Source organism: Leguminivora glycinivorella, chromosome 15 (genome assembly GCF_023078275.1).
Source record: "Leguminivora glycinivorella isolate SPB_JAAS2020 chromosome 15, LegGlyc_1.1, whole genome shotgun sequence".
NCBI lineage: Eukaryota > Metazoa > Arthropoda > Insecta > Lepidoptera > Tortricidae > Leguminivora > Leguminivora glycinivorella.
Genome location: NC_062985.1, coordinates 1,876,269 through 1,892,286, shown reverse-complemented (window position 1 = coordinate 1,892,286; position 16,018 = coordinate 1,876,269). Strand labels below are relative to the sequence as shown.

The following is a 16,018-nucleotide window of genomic DNA, read 5'->3' as shown; positions in this document are numbered from 1 at the left end:
TGAAATTAATGTTGATAGTAATATTAATGACGACTACTTCAACAAGTGTCAATTGTGAAATGCCGCAAAATACTAGTTGCTCTATAGAAGACCATAATAATATGATCCCCGATCCTTTACAACCCAGCAGCTCGGTACGCACGTTACAATTTTTTTTTAATCTTCTTTAGTGAGGGCAACTGAGTACGACGGCATATTTAATTGTTTATAAAGTTTGAGGATACCTGGAAAAAAATAATACAAGAAGCCATTTTGAAAATATAATAAATATTCACTGCTTTCGGTCACGCGTGTACGCTGCGACCATTTTGCGACCGTTTGTCGACCGTTTCGTGACCGTTTGGCGACTGTTTTTTACATGGAATATTACCGTCTTAATCCATATTTTAACAACTTTATTGGTTTTCTAGGCATTATTTTTATTATTTCAGTATAGTATATGCACCGGAGCACTAAAACTTCACCAATCAATATACATAACACGCAAACACCGAGTAGTCAATAATATTATTACTGGTTAAACTGAGGTAAATTGATGGCGCGTTGATAAATTTAGACTTATTTTATGAAATCACTCGAGCAATTTAATTGGCCATGGTAATTAGCCCATATTATATTACAAATGCAAACAATCTTTAACAAATTCTTACGCCATTACATTTTAATGTCAAATGATTTTATTTATTTTTTACTTTGACGTCTCTGACAGTCGCCATTTGAAAAGAATGAAATGAACGAATGATTTTGGGAAAGTAGTCGCCAAACGGTAACAAAGTGTGCACGCGTAGTGCACACTTCTGTGACCATTTGTGCCTGTTACCAATCGTCCCCATTTGGGTCGCCGCGACTAAACGTCGACCGTACTGCGACTAAGCATTGAGACCCGAAGACCTGTGTGTACACAAAATAGGAGGATTTGCGTAGGAACGGCGACCGATTATGGTTATATGGGAAGTAAATCTCGCCTTGATGGTAACTGACATGGGACGTTTTACTAAACACACTCGAACACAGTTTGGTTCATATTTAATTTTGTGATGCCATCTCTCACTATCCAAGGAAAATTAAAGGCATAGCCTTAGGGCCCATTTAGACGGTACGAGAACTCGCATACGAGTTTTATTACATTGCGGTATTTGATGGCTGTGCAAAATTATATCTACCCTCAACAGCCCGCAATGTAACTAAAATCGCATGCGAGTTCGCACGCCGTCTAAATCAGGTCTTAGTTTCGTTTTTGCAAAGTTTCTGTGCCTTACCAATGTTTTAAGAGGATAAAAGAAACAACGTTTAAGAAATATACTTTATAATTATATTTATTTCTATTTACACGTTCATCTCTTTACATTTCATGTATACATTTTCCTTATTAAAGCAGTCTGCTCACGTAAGTGTCCCAAGTCTTAAAACTAAAAATACTCCAATTATTTACAATCGGTGGATAGTTTTATATGTCTGTTTGAATCGAGATACTTTAATACTCTATAGACGACTATTCTACAAATTATTTCAATCCAAGTAATCTTTAAAAGTTCGATTCTTCTACCAAAGTTCACGCACGAAGAATTTCGTACATTGACCCGCCATCTTCTACTTCTTTCGCACCCATAAGATTTTATCTTTGTTCTGCTCACACAGAGCATTGACCGTCGACATCGATAGATAGGTTTTTAATAAAATCATCATCAACATCAGAATTGGCTCATCATATTCTCTGTCTAAAAGCTATGCAACGCTTTGTATAGAGATTCTCGTAAGTCCATTGTCCAGCAGTGGACCTCTTTCGGAGATATTTATATTGTGACCTATTTCGTTAATATTTGAGTTTCTGTACATTATCCTTACGTTAATACTGCATTTGATCAAATCACAGTAAGGATTGTCCCTCCTCCCAGACGTTATTCTCCAACTCTCAGCTATCCTGCCAGTAATTATAGTTGCCAGTGGGCGGGGGGACTGGCATCGGAGGCCCGGTCGGGGCTCCGGCGCCGTACGGGGAGCCCTGCGGAGATCCATACCTAGGTCTAAACCAGGGACGACTAGTGTACTGATACTGGTTGTTAGCGTAAGCTGCCATGTTCTGTCCTGTAGCGTTGGGGTAAGGGTTAGGGGTTTGGTTCGGTGGGAAGGCAACGTTAGGCATGTTTGGGAGATTCGTAGCTGGATAGCTTTGGTTAGGTGCTGGCGTGGTTGACGGTGAATAGTTTTGCGCTTGAGATATAGGGGTATTCGCAGCGTAATTCTGAGTATTCGCCTGCGGATTTGACCCGTTTGTAGGCTGGTATGACGCTGGTTGTGTTGTTGTTGTCTGATTCACGTTATACGTTTGAGGATTGCTGCCATTGGTCGTGTAACTCTGTTGAGTTTGCTGATTGGTCAACGTCTGCGTCGCTGCGCCGTCATTGGTCATCATCTGCTGTTGATTCTGTGTAATTGTATAATTTTCTTGCGAAGATGATGTTATGTAATTCGTCTGATTGGTCCCATTGGTGGATTCGTTTTCTGTGGGCGTATTTGACTGGCCGTTGCCGTTATTCGGCGTTGGATTCGCGCTCTGATTGGCCGGAACTGTGTACTGCACTTGATTATTAGCTGGATTAGCTGGTACTATCGCTCCAGAATTAGTCTGCATCATGTACTGAGCTGGCATGCCCGCGTATTGAGAAGTGGGAGTGATGAAGGTGGAATTCTGAGGCATTATTTGGTGGACTGGTTGTTGGGTCGGTTGGTTAGTTTGAGCCATTGGAGATGCTGAGGGGGGTGCTTGGACTAAAGGAATAGTTCCTGACACAGCTAAATTAGGGTTAGCTAGTTGTTGTCCGGCTAAAGCTGCGTTTAGCTGCTGGGCTGATAGCTGGGTGTTCAAATTGATTCCAGCAGGCATGTAGTGGGAGTTAGGTGGTAAATTCATTTGCATTAAGGGCATATTGTACTGGACGCCATTAGGCATTAATTGATTAGGCTGCATGACTGTGACATTTTGTCCGGGCTGCAATACTTGTTGGCCTATTAAGCCCGGAGGGAGTCCTCCTTGTACTATGTTAGGTTGGTTGGCCGGGATCATATAAACCTGGCTGTTCGGTTGGCCGATCATGGGCATCTGGGAGATGTTGAGGGGGTTCTGCAACACCGTCATGCCTTGGGGCACGGTTATCATCTGAACGTTCTGATTCTGTAGTTTGGGGTCCTGCTTGTCTTTACTCTGTATTTGGATGGCGTTGCGGTCCATTTGCCGGATGTACATGCCGGTCTCTTGCGTTGCTGCGCCTGACACGCTGAGAAAAAAGAAAAGAGATATTTATGAAAAGTAAAATCAATAGTTATAATAATATTGGGACCTAATAATTATTGGAGGTGAACCTAATAAAGAAACTAAAATTATGTTCGACGTCGCTTGGTATGCAATGCCACACCCATTATTGAAAGAGGCGCATTCCTAGTGGCTAGCACACAGTCTTAGCTCGTGTAGGTGAACGCGTACTATGCTTGTATGAGTGAAATATGACAGGTCGACTGTTCGTGTTTTTGACAGGCGGTAACAGTGAGGTAACCGAGAGGGGGTGGGCGGCACTTTCAGCTGGGAGCGGGAGTGGCCATACTGTACGATAGTACTCTTTATTATGCTGTGGCAATGCAGGATACCAGTTTCACGAGTTAGAAGTTTAGAATACGGTATGTATCCTTTTGTTGTAGCTGTAGCTACTTCATAACACATTCGCTACCAGATAAAAAATGGCGCACTACGTCAGAAATCGGTCGTTATGTATAACCCCCGCTTTTATGGCGAGAACTCGCTCAGCGGGTTGTCCGGTATCTGAGCAAAGTTTACGAGTGCCTACCAGGAGGGTTAAAAATTAGACGTAGACATGGGCTCATATTTTGGATCTATATCGATATTTTCAATCTATCTAGGGAAAGTACGCTCCAGAACGGGAGTTGTAGATGTGGGCGTCAAGAACCAGTGAGCTGCAACTTCGGCCTTGTCGTCACTTCCCATCAGGTGCGACTAAGGTCAATCACTTTATAACTTAAAAAAAAGTTAAAGTGGGACTGGGCTGGATATCTGCCGTATCCACCCGGTAAGGTGGGCCAAAATGGTGACAGACTGGGACCCGCGGAATACCATAGCCAATGCAGGCCGGGGTTCGGGCAGACCAAAAAGGAGATTCTATCTACCCATTCAGACGCATTCTACCCAAAATGGTGAAAAAACGCTGACAACAGGGTCGAGTGGAAAAAACGAGGGGAGAGGGGCCTTTACCTAGCAGTAGGCCACTAATAAAAGAGGCTAATAAAAATAAACAGGAAAAGTGTAGGAATGTGTATACGTGTTTACTTACTTAGTCTGCTGTCCAGAAGACACGTGTATTATGGTCCCGTGTGCCGGGTTAATCTTCATGCCCATACTGACGACCGTGTTGTCTCTAGCTGCAAGAACAATCCGCTGTAACAACCTCCAGTACTATCTACACGCAACGCTTTACTACGCAATGCCGCTAGCACAAAGTCTTTCTATCGAAGCAAGCAGAGATGGTCCAGTGAGCTTTCATATGGGCCTGAGGATTTTAGAACGATGATACGGGAGTTAGGGCCCATTTAGATGGTACGAGAACTCGCATACGAGTTTTATTACATTGCGGCATTTGATGGCTGTGCAAAATTATATGTAACCTCAACGGCCCGCAACGTAACTAAAATCGCATGCGAGTTTGCACGCCGTCTAAATCAGGTTTAAGGGTTGGTTGCACCAAACCGTCTGTTACAGAATTTAGCCTTCGCAATTTTTTCTATCTGGGAATATCCATAGACTTCTACTGCGTGACTTTGATGTGTTTGTTAACTGTGGTTGATGCAACCGGCCCTAAGAAGTGTTTCTTTTTACAATGTCACCCGAAAACCGAAGTCCCTTTTGAAATCTCACGGGCTGAAAACAGCTAAAAAGCTTTCATAATGTTTCACCGCTACGCTGAATTATTGACGCCAATAGGTCTTCTCATTCCCGCTTTATTAGAAAGGCAGTCATAAATAAAAAGCCAAAAATAGTGACAAAAAGACTTGACTGTCACTTTATGCTAGCATCGCAAAGCCGCCGAACGCTTGAGCAAAAAAAAATACACTTAAATTATGTCCACGTAATAAGGTTAACAGTTTGATGGTGGAGCAGAGCATGCAACTCAAACAGGATCTCAGGATCAGGAGGAACCACAAGTCTGCCACAGCTAGCCTGTAAACGAAAGACTCAAGTAAAATAAATGTTTAGTGGCACATTCGCGTAGTCTTCCTCAGCTCTTGAAGAGTCGGTCTTCGAATGCCTAGCGTTCTACAGCTGCCGTCTACTTATAACTAAGAAAACATGCTTTAAAATAAGTTCAAGTTAGTAGAAAGCTGCTGGCATAGACAGGAACATGAAGACACGCTTAGTTCTGAAGACCTGATGTCTCGTTCTGAATTAATGATTCTGAATCTGTAAAGTAAGACTTATTCTAAATAACTTATTCGTTAGGAATTCATGTAGGCTTCGATTAAGGCTACGGCTGCAACTCGATGCTCGATTCTTCCTGAATTCTTCAAGGTTCACGATATTCGTGTCATCCGCGATGCCATTAATAACATTACGAGAAAATAAGCGTATCGTTAAGGACACGATCTATAACGCGCCGAACACGATAGATGGTGTTCAAAGAATCGATGATCGCCGATGTGCACCGCCAGACTCTTACTGAAAATGGACGAGTAAAAACCCCTCGTCGTAGGACCAGCTAGAATTAATTCTACGTCAGGATTTCCGGATCTTTCTAGATAAAATCAATTAAGCAAGCCACATAAATGAACACTAACTGAAGCAATCGCCTTGCCAGAAAGATCTGTGGCTCCTTGCAATAGAAAGCCACTCAGCTGATTGAAGTCACTTGAAGTGCAGGGAGCAGGGACGTCTATTTCTGACGTGAAATTTGAATTCGGGAAAATCAGGATCACTTCACGCTGGGCTAAATACCTTTTGAAATAGAAGACGGCACAACCAATATCTGTATGTCTACTGAACGCTAATCTATCGTAATTCATGTACTTAGAGGTTTCTATAGAGGTTCATCGCGCGGTGTTTTAGATAGGCACGTCAGGCAGGATATATATGCTATACTGTTAAAGATTGGATGTAAAACCTGACCAGAAATATATGACTACGCCGCCATATTGCGGAATTTCATAAGAACTATTTTCTTTAGACTATACTGAACTGTAAACCCTTACATCAGAATAACAGCGCTCCTGACAATAGTCATATATTTCTAGTCAGATTTAAGATATGACTGAGCACCTGTCTAGAACTCGCATAATGCAGAAAATAAACTTCGAAGCTCTAAACCGTAAATTATAATATTACGCACGACGAATTTAAACTACGCTTAGCTGTACTATACCGACGTTTTCAACTTTCAATGAGTTAAATGAACCGAAAATACAAATACGATTGATTATGGACGCTGCCAAAGTCTGTGCCTCTGCCATGCGCGGATCCTGGAGCCTAGGTTGGCCATACAAATAGACCACGTGACCCCCCCCCCCCCCCCCCCCCCCATGGGGCCTGGGCCTTTACCACGTGACCCCCCCCCCACCCCTGGGCACGAAGCTGGATCCGCGCTTGGCCTCTGCCTACTTCGCTTGTTTTTATTTGTGTCTGTAATATGGAGTAATACTATGGGGTAAACATAGCCTTGTTTGCCGCGTTGCTACCGTTTCAATGGCCACTAATATCCAATAAAACAAAAATTAATAGCCTCACTTTCCAGGCCGCCTCCAATGGTTCTCTGTTATTATATTATAATCCTTCTACTTATCAAAGACTGTAATGTTTCCTACGGCCGCTCAGGGTATTCAAAATATTCAAGTTACGCGGTAAAGCTTAACTTTACACTACGCTATGCGATTTATTACGCCAAGATGCTTCGATAATTTCAGTCACAATGGAATTAAATTAGGTAACTATTACTACGCCAAGTAAATAACATCAGTTTATAGTATATTACGCATATAAATACGTCACACGCCAAAAATAGCTATAATTGAAAGCATAAGACAGCAGGTTGCTTTAAAGTTAGACCACCCTTTGGCAAGATTTAAATTGCAGTGCAACCTGTATGTGTATCAGTGGCGGGGCGTGAAAATTTTCGTTGGTAAAGCCGGAGGGGTTTTTGGCATCTGTTTTGTATGGACTTCTACAGATACTAGAGAATTTTAGGGAACTCGTTGGGAATCGAGTTGTATCGACGCTCCGCCACTGATGTGTATAGAAAAAAGTAATTAGTTAATTGTTGATGATGTTGAGCCATCTCCATCGCTGAACGTGTTCACGAGAAATAAGTAAATAAATAAAACATCTCTGAAATAAGTAAATAAATAAAACATCTAAATTAACTTTAGCATGTCGATGTGTCCTGGTATTTTGTGACTTGATTCATGAAGAACTGAAGACCACGTCAAATCTAGTAAATAGTGTCAAAACTAAGAAGAAAAATCATAATAACAGCGGGGTCAATTACAGCAACATGCATACTGGAAAGGAATAAAGCTAAAATGAGAGAGAAGTTAACCTGGAGTATTCTGGATTAAGCCTGTTGGAGGTTCAAAAGTATAGAAGGCAAATAATAAAGTAACAATAGGTAAGAAAGTAAGAAAGAAAATAGTGTAGGTACTGTAGGTAAGGTTAGAAAAAGTATAAAGAAAGAAAATAATACTGGATCAGAGAACTGTAAAAAAACACATAGGTATGTAAGAAATCAGTAGTTATACCTTGCGCGCTAGAGTATAAGTTATTAGTAGATTTATTTACGCACAACATTTAGACACAGATTAATTACGCCAAAAAAATCAGTAACCACATTACGCAAAATGCAATAACATCATTTACGCCTACTCGAAAGCTTAAAATATGAAACATTAGCAATAAAATAATGTGTCAATTTCACGTCTAAATCAAGAAACAAGATTGTCACGTTTATTTATAAATATTTTTTTGTAACTCTTTGAAAAAGATCCTCAAAAATGGATCGAAACATGTCGAGCGTTATATCGACTTTATGCGTGGGTAACCCGCTTAAAACATTTTAAAACGTTCGTTATAATTATAAAGGCGGTATTGTAAGTAAAAGTACCCTAAAACAGTTGACTAAGGGAGTGCTCCAAAAAGGAAGTATCATTAAAATATTCCTTTAGTACAAATTCAATCCAACCACTATTTTTAAGGTCTTGCAAAAAATATAGAAAACAGTTCATGGTAAAATAGCGGATCATATAATTTAGACGCGAAAGACACGTGGCATCCTAAATAATCAATACCTGCTGTTGTCCAAGTGCGAGAGTCTCTGGTCGAGCCCTTGTCCTGGCCCTGCGACCTGCGTTACACACAACTTTCAATACACATCAGGTACACATGCACACTCGAAAGATCACACATCGACGACACCCCGAAACGTCTTACAAAGAAACTTCTAGATGGCGCTGCGAAAAGTCTCCCCAGAAATCTTCTAGATGGCGCTGCCAAATTTTCTGACCGATAGCGCCTGAAAGTTCTCGAAAATAATTGTAGATGGCGTAGCAAAATTTTCCCCCAAGGGTCTCCCATGATATTGGCAGAAGTGACGCGAAATATTCAGACTAGAATAACTTCGCCGGTTTTGCATTAATCTGAGCAGCTGAAGTTGATTTAAAACCGAGGTTCCCCAGTCGTCTCATGGTTTTTCTTCTCACGGCCGTTGATTTTTTTATATTTGCAGAAATAATGTCAATATCAATAAGACCGCCAAATGCTTTTCTAAGTTATAAATAATTTTGATTGTTTTAGATTATCTCTGTAAATATTACCTCACGGAAGACTCAAAATCATTCCAAGGTTAAATATTTACTGCATTCTATATTGTATACTGCAACACAATTAACTTGCCAGTAGAAACAAGAGCGATATTCAAATTTTTATGGCAAGTCTAGTCTTTGCGCCTACAGTCACCAACAGTAATATATCTGATCTGATTTGACACGGTCTTACAGCCTGGGCCTGGCAAAAAAAAGAGTAGAAAATAATAGTAATATTACTAATTGTATGTAAATTGTTTTGCATGTGGCAACTATTTTGACAGATTTTGACACTTTTCAATGAGAATAGTTAAGTGTTGCTATCAAGAAAGATTTAATACTGGACTGACAGAGCCCATACAAAAAAGCGTACCCCTGAAATGTATGGGCTTTTCCTTAAAACTAGATGGCGCTGTTCCCAGCCTGGAAGTGGCCAAAATCATATTTTCCCCAAATATTTTTGCGTGTTTTTATTTTTTATAACAACAAATGACATCTTTATTTTCAAATCATGATATCACGTCAATACACATTAAAAAAAATTGTAGGCATCATCAGTGTAGTTATGATAGTATTTAATAGGTGGCGCTAAAAAATCGAGATACGATTCTTAGTATGAAGTATGTAAATCTTATATAAATAATCCTTGGTTGCTATGATAAAAACAGTTCCTTTTCTACCTTTTTTGCCAAGCTGTATGTGCCATAAGAACGTGTCACATATTTTTGCGAAGATTAACATGTTTGTGACGGTACATTTTTAAATATTGTCGCTATATTTATTTTTACGCTGTCAGTCACTGTGTCATAGAGTATTATTTAATTTTTGTGTAGATTTCAAGTCTTCCGTAATATCTGAAAGAAAATTTATATTAGTTACACGAAATTTTTAGCTTATAGTTATGACATACCCAGCGGGAGCAATAGGTCGTAGCTGCAACTGACTCGGTGTTCCGTCAGACAATCTCTTCTGCCCTCGACTCTCTTGGCTCATATTCTTTGTGGGTGTCGATGAGTTCTGAAAAATTACGATAATGTTAGGAACTACGAACGTGTTGCGTGGTTCAGTAGTGTTTGGGGTTTACAAAATAGAATTTAAATTGAGATGCGTAAAACTTTAATTTGAGCGGAATTTTATTAAATATACTGTCTCCTTTTGCAGGGTGACCTGGGAGACTTCCTTTCCCCCGAAAGTTCCTTTAAAGTCTGACCAGAAGTATATGACTACGCGCCATCTTGCGGGATTTCATTACAACTATTTTCTTCATTCTATACTGAACTGTCAACCCATATATCAGAATAACAGTGCCCTTAGGCTTAGTTTCAAGACAGTACAAGGGTCTCCCCAAACCTATCGACGCGAAATCGGCCAAAAATCGCTCGTTAGTATGAACATGCGATGGCGACGCGTAAGCTTTGATAGATTTGAGGAAGCCCTTACACCCTGCAGAAAAAGATTGCTTAAGGTCATGGAATAGGAAATATAAATAGAGTAAACACCACATATTAAGGGTCCCACCACATCTATATAGCGTCTCGCGAGCATAGCGTCGGGCCAACTGTATTATGGAAAAAGACGCGGCGTCAGGCTCTGACATACAGTTGGCCCGACGCTATACGCTCGCGAGACGCTAGATGTGGGAGGACCCTAAGTAATAGTGTCTGGCACTGGCAAAGAGTTGGCTAGACGCCGTCGCTTGGGAGTCGCTAGTGTGGAGTATCATATCAATGAGGGTTTTCTGAATATTTTTAATGCTTTTACTTATTTGATTGGTGGATTTATGTATGTGGTGGCTACTCTTGCATATCCTATATAACAATAATGAACAGTATATGTGTCTAACAGTTAAACTAAACAGTGAGACATCTAAAGCCTAAATGAGACTGTGAGCGCAGCACTTATGAACTTAGGACAACTAAAATTAGTAAACCTGTAAACCAATATTGCAACAAACCTCAACCGAAGCGAAATGTGGAAAAGAAATTGTTAAACAGTTTTTTAGAATGGCTATCGATTATGGTAGATGGGTGCGGGTAAATTTTCACACATTTTTTTTTACAGCTTTTTGGTCATTGACTTATGTATTTCTCCGTAAGGACGTGACACCAGAAATGGTAGCAAACCATGCAGTAGTCTATGCTATCAAATGCCCACGTGGTGCGAACTTATCAATTTAAATAAATCTTGAAATACAAAAGGGTAGAAATCTTGGTTTTTAGAGTAATTTTGGAACCAGTTTCCACAAATCCTTTTTCAATTTCCACTTGCATTTTGATGTTTTTTTAAATCCTTAAGAAAATAAGGTATGTAGGTACAGATGCAGTGCGAAAAGATTTGCCTTCGTATTGTTACGGAAACGTACGAACGTGTCATGCTATTCCAGTCAGTCTCAGTACAAGATGTACTGACATTGACTGAAATAGCGTGACAAATACGAACGTTTCCAAAGGAAACCCTATTCGCACTACATCTGTATAGTATGAATTTTCTGAGATGAACTTTTCGGTTTTGCCCTAATCTGTTAAACAAAGGCCTTTGTTTCTATTATTCGCGGTGGTTAGCTCCCGTTTCCACAGCACGTGCTAAAGTCTCAGTGTAGTTAAAAAGCAACTATCATGATAGCAATAAGGTTCAAATTTATTAAACAGTTTGCAGTGTGCAGGTAACTTTTTTTGAAGATGACAAAACGTATTATCTCCGAAAGGGCTTTTTATGGATTTGAACCTTATTGCTATCATGATAGTTGCTTTTTAACTACACTGAGACTATAGCACGTGCCGTTTAAACGGGAGCTAACCGCAGCGAATAATAGAAACAAAGGACTTTGTTTAACAGATTAGGGCAAAAGCGAAAAGTTCATACTATACATATTGTGTTTCGTTTTCCGTCCAAGCAGTTTACAGGACACTTTAGACAACAAAAGGAATGTTAGGTTGACCGCAAAACATGGTAATAAAAAACTTTAAAACTATCTTTAAGGTTCATTCAACTGACTATAAACTCTTAAGTATAAGAACAATAGAAAACAATACGAATATTTACTAGTAACGGCGTCCTGTCAAAGTTATGGCACGTGTCGACCTTTTTCAGGTAATTTTATAGACGAGTCGTACCCTAAGACATCCTCCTAACTACCTGTACCTCTGGTAATTTCGTGTTCGTAAATTCATAAATTTCATAATCAAGGGGAGCTTCAGAATTTTTATTACCCTGTAATAACCTAAAAAAAAAACCGGCCAAGAGCGTGTCGGGCCACGCTGATTGTAGGGTTCCGTTCCGTAGTTTCCCGTATTTTTTAAAACCTGTTCAACCTATCAAGTTCAAAATATTTTTCCTAGAAAGTCTTTATAAAGTTCTACTTTTGTGATTTTTTCCATATTTTTTTAACTTATGGTTCAAAAGTTAGAGGGGACGCAATTGTTTTTTTAACTTTTGGAGCGATTATTTCCGAAAATATTAACAATATCAAAAAATGATTTTCGTAAACCCATATTCATTTTTCAATACTTCTTATCCATCAATCACACGTTAGGGTTGAAATGAAAGAAAAAATCACTCCCCACTTTACGAGTACGGGGGGTACCCTAATAAAACATTTTTTTCCACTTTTTATTTTTGCACTTTGTCGGCGTGATTGATATAGGTACATGTTGGCACCAAATTTCAGCTTTCTAGTGCTAACGGTCACTGAGATTATCCGCGGACGGACGGAAACTACAAGGGTTCCTAGTTGACTACGGAACCCTAATTATGTATTCCCAAGTTGGTTTAGGGTCTGAAATAAATCTTGTTTTATAGGCCTACTCCAAAAAGTTGTAAACATTTTTTCGTGAAAATTAACCAGCAGACATCCAAAATAAGAGAAATTAGAAGAAGCTGTGTGAGGTGGCACGACATATAACTATATGCTCACAGATAACACCTGGGGTGACGACGCCTGCCCAGTGGATATTATATTTATCAGTGATCCACTGCTCACTATTGGCTGTAGGGAATTCATATAAATGTAGTAAGGTCAATATTATACATAAACTAACTTACTGCTAGAATCTGGGCATATTTATTATTTAGACTGCGTTCGGTCTCTCCTTCCATTTTTCTTAACCTTTTGGTATCATCTTGGTTTGTCTCATTCATTTTCGTGAACCAAAGACTATTGTGACGGACTGACGGTGACAAAAAACGAATGGGACAAAGCATGAAGCTACCACTCCTGTTAGCATCTTTAAGCCATTTGCATAGTTAAACTTCTTGAGCAAAAAGAATAATATTTGTTCATGGCTAAATAAAATGCTCTAAAACTTTTACTGCAAATCCATACTAATATTATAAATGGGAAAGTGTATGTGTCTGATTGTTTGTTCGTCTTTCACGGCAAAACGGTGCGACGAATTGACGTGATACCACACCATCATAGCTAGTTTTGGCACCACTTATAAGATACTAGCTTTTGCCTGCGGATTCGCTCGCGATAGAAAGAGACAAAAATTAGCGTATGTCACTCTCCATCTCTTCAACTATCTCCACTCAAAAAATCACGTTAATTCGTCGCTTCATTTTGCCGTGAAAGACGGACAAACAAACAGACACACACTTTCCCATTTATAATATTAGTATGGATAGATATTGGATACCATTCTGTACGACTTGATTAATTTTTTCACATATGTCCATGTTTAAATATACTCTATAAATTAAGGTCCGACCAAGATTCTCGGCCGCGAATAAACTGTATGACATACAATTCCTTCGCGGCCGAGAATCTCGGTCAGTCCTTACTTTAAATGATTGGGGCGGTTTTAAGAGCAACTAAATAATAGATAAAGATTATGTTACCTTCTGATTAAGCTGCATGATGGTACCAGATGCTTGGAGTTGCTGAAACTGAGCTGCGGACAGCGGGAGCGATGTTTGAGGCAAGCCCCCTGCTGGTGCTATCTGTTGATACATTTTTCAAATTGTTATTGTAGATACTATAACATACATGAATAATAAATACTTGATTTTTAGGGTTCCGTAGCCAAAATGGCAAAAACGGAACCCTTATAGTTTCGTCATGTCCGTCTGTCCGTCTGTCCGTCTGTCCGTCTGTCACAGCCGATTTACTCGGAAACTATAAGTACTACAGTGATGAAATTTGATGGGAATATGTGTTGTATGAACCGCTACAAAATTATGACACTAAATAGTAAAAAAAAGAATTGGGGGTGGGGCCCCCCATACATGTAACTGAGGGATGAAAATTTTTTTTTTCGATGTACATACCCGTGTGGGGTATCAATGGAAAGGTCTTTTAAAATGATATAAAGTTTTCTAAAAACATTTTTCTTAAAGTGAACGGTTTTTGAGATATCAGCTCTCAAAGTCGTAAAAAGTATGTCCCCCCCCCTCTATTTTTATAACTACGGGGTATAAAATTCTAAAAAAAATAGAGGTGATGCATGCTAATTAACTCTTTCAACGATTTTTGGTTTGATCAAAGTATCTCTTATAGTTTTTGAGATAGGTTGATTTAACTGTAATTTTGGTTAAATATTTGCTGCTACGGAACCCTTTGTGCGCGAGCCCGACTCGCACTTGGCCGGTTTTTAACCTTCAATTGAATGAATCAAGACAATAAAATTAAATTGAATTAATGAACTGGAAACTTTAAACACTTATTAATGCCTGGTTCAACTTGTACATACATAATACATACAATCACGCCTGTATCCCATAAAGGGGTAGGCAGAGCACATGAAACTACTAACGCTTCAGTGCCACTCTTGGCAAACAACCTTGGCTTGTTTGGTTCAACTTGTGATAAATAAATATTGTGGAGATAAGTCATATTGGCAGATAATTAATGATAATGAGTAGTTATATAATTAACTAATGTGTTATAATTTCTAAAATACTCACTGAAACAAACTGTTGAGGTTGTAAATTGGGCAATGCCTGATTAGCAGTCAGGTCCTGTAACTGCTGGTATGGGATCAACATGGTCTGCGACCCTGGCATCGCCCACTGCACCGTGTCTCCTTGGATGTGGTACTTCACTTCCTTATCTCCCTTGTCCGTGCTGTACAAGATCTTCTGAGACGCATTTGTGCTCTGAGCCGCACAAACTACAGGAGTAGCAGTCGCTGAACTCACTGTTGTTGTGTCAGACGATGTCAAACTAGCTTGAGGAAATGACAACCCATTCGGCAATATCATTGACATGGAAGATGGCACACCACTCAACCGTAACTGAGTCACATTAACTGGCTGCATGCTAGATAAATCTACAATTTGGGTCCCACCAAAGTTAGGCTGCTGTAATGAACCTAGATGTTGTGCTATTGGTAAATGGGTAAAGTTTGCCGCATTAGATACTTGAACCCCAGGTTGCACTATAGGTATTAGCTGTCCATTCTCCTGATTTAGGACATATTGTTGCTGGGGTTGTAGAAGTTGTAGGACTGTGGGTTGTCTGACTGTCATTAGTGGAGTTGTGGCCGGAGCTACACTGACAACAGGTGGGATGACTGTCTGGTGTGCTGGGGACGTTAACGTCGAGGGTGTAGAGAGCGCCACGGTGGCTACGGGAGGCGGGACGGGCGGCGGTGCAGTCGTGGTCGCCAGTGTGGGTGGCGGCACATTCAACGGCGGCGGAGGGCCCCCGGCCTGCTGTGCGCTCCACTGAGCTAGTTCAGCACGAATAGTCTCGATCAAGTTCAGCGCTAGCGACCGAGCGGCTGCCAAAGCTTCAGACCTCGTATGATGCAGAGCTAAATGCAGAGGCTCAAATTTCTCACTTTTCAGCACGGCTAGCACGCCCGTTTCCGAGCGGATGTATTCTATGTTGGTCCCATTCTGAAATACAAAATGATTTAATAGAATTTGCCACCAATTTAAACAAGAAATCTAATGAGAAGAAAGTTTTAACATACTGGTCCGAGAATACGTCCTTTTATGTCGAAGGCGGCTGGCGCGTGGTCCAAACCTATGTATACTTTTTCAACTAATCCTCCAGACATAGTTTCAACCATTAATTATTATATTTCACTTCAATATTCTAAATTTATAGAAAGCATCTTTCAGCAAAAAGCAGACGCGAGTTGACGCGAAATTGACATTAGCTTTTTTTAATTCTTCAAATGCATTGCCACAGATAACGTTATAAAGTGATAAATGTCATAAATCGCTT

At 40.0% G+C, this 16,018-nt stretch overlaps 2 protein-coding genes across 3 annotated transcripts in view; one reads left to right on the top strand and one right to left on the bottom strand.

Moving 5' to 3' along the window:
• The window catches only part of LOC125233768 (beta-ureidopropionase-like), a 494,359-nt gene that overhangs the window by 89,842 nt on the left and 388,499 nt on the right, over positions 1-16,018 (top strand). The window lies entirely within an intron of this gene.
• On the bottom strand, positions 1,290-15,929 carry LOC125233757 (protein enabled-like). Of its 2 annotated transcripts, XM_048139831.1 has the most exons (8): positions 15,762-15,929; positions 14,749-15,684; positions 13,684-13,785; positions 12,761-12,832; positions 9,758-9,864; positions 8,335-8,390; positions 4,341-4,428; positions 1,290-3,275 (listed from the first exon to the last, which is right to left on the bottom strand). In XM_048139831.1, exons 1-8 carry the CDS (start codon positions 15,858-15,860, stop codon positions 1,913-1,915), a joined length of 2,823 nt encoding a protein of 940 aa, XP_047995788.1. In that variant the 5' UTR covers positions 15,861-15,929; the 3' UTR covers positions 1,290-1,912. The 2 variants fall into 2 exon arrangements, with proteins under 2 accessions (XP_047995788.1, XP_047995790.1); XM_048139833.1 differs by lacking the exon at positions 12,761-12,832.

Bases quoted from the DNA above. Each gene is read 5' to 3' on its own strand.
- LOC125233757 (XM_048139831.1), bottom strand. From the start codon at position 15,860: ATGGTTGAAACTATGTCTGGAGGATTAGTTGAAAAAGTATACATAGGT. The intron at 13,786-14,748 runs GTGAGTATTTTA...ATGTATCAACAG, and splicing joins AACCTCAACAGTTTGTTTCA to ATAGCACCAGCAGGGGGCTT. The intron at 4,429-8,334 runs GTATTGATTATT...TTGTTCTTGCAG, and splicing joins TCGCACTTGGACAACAGCAG to CTAGAGACAACACGGTCGTC.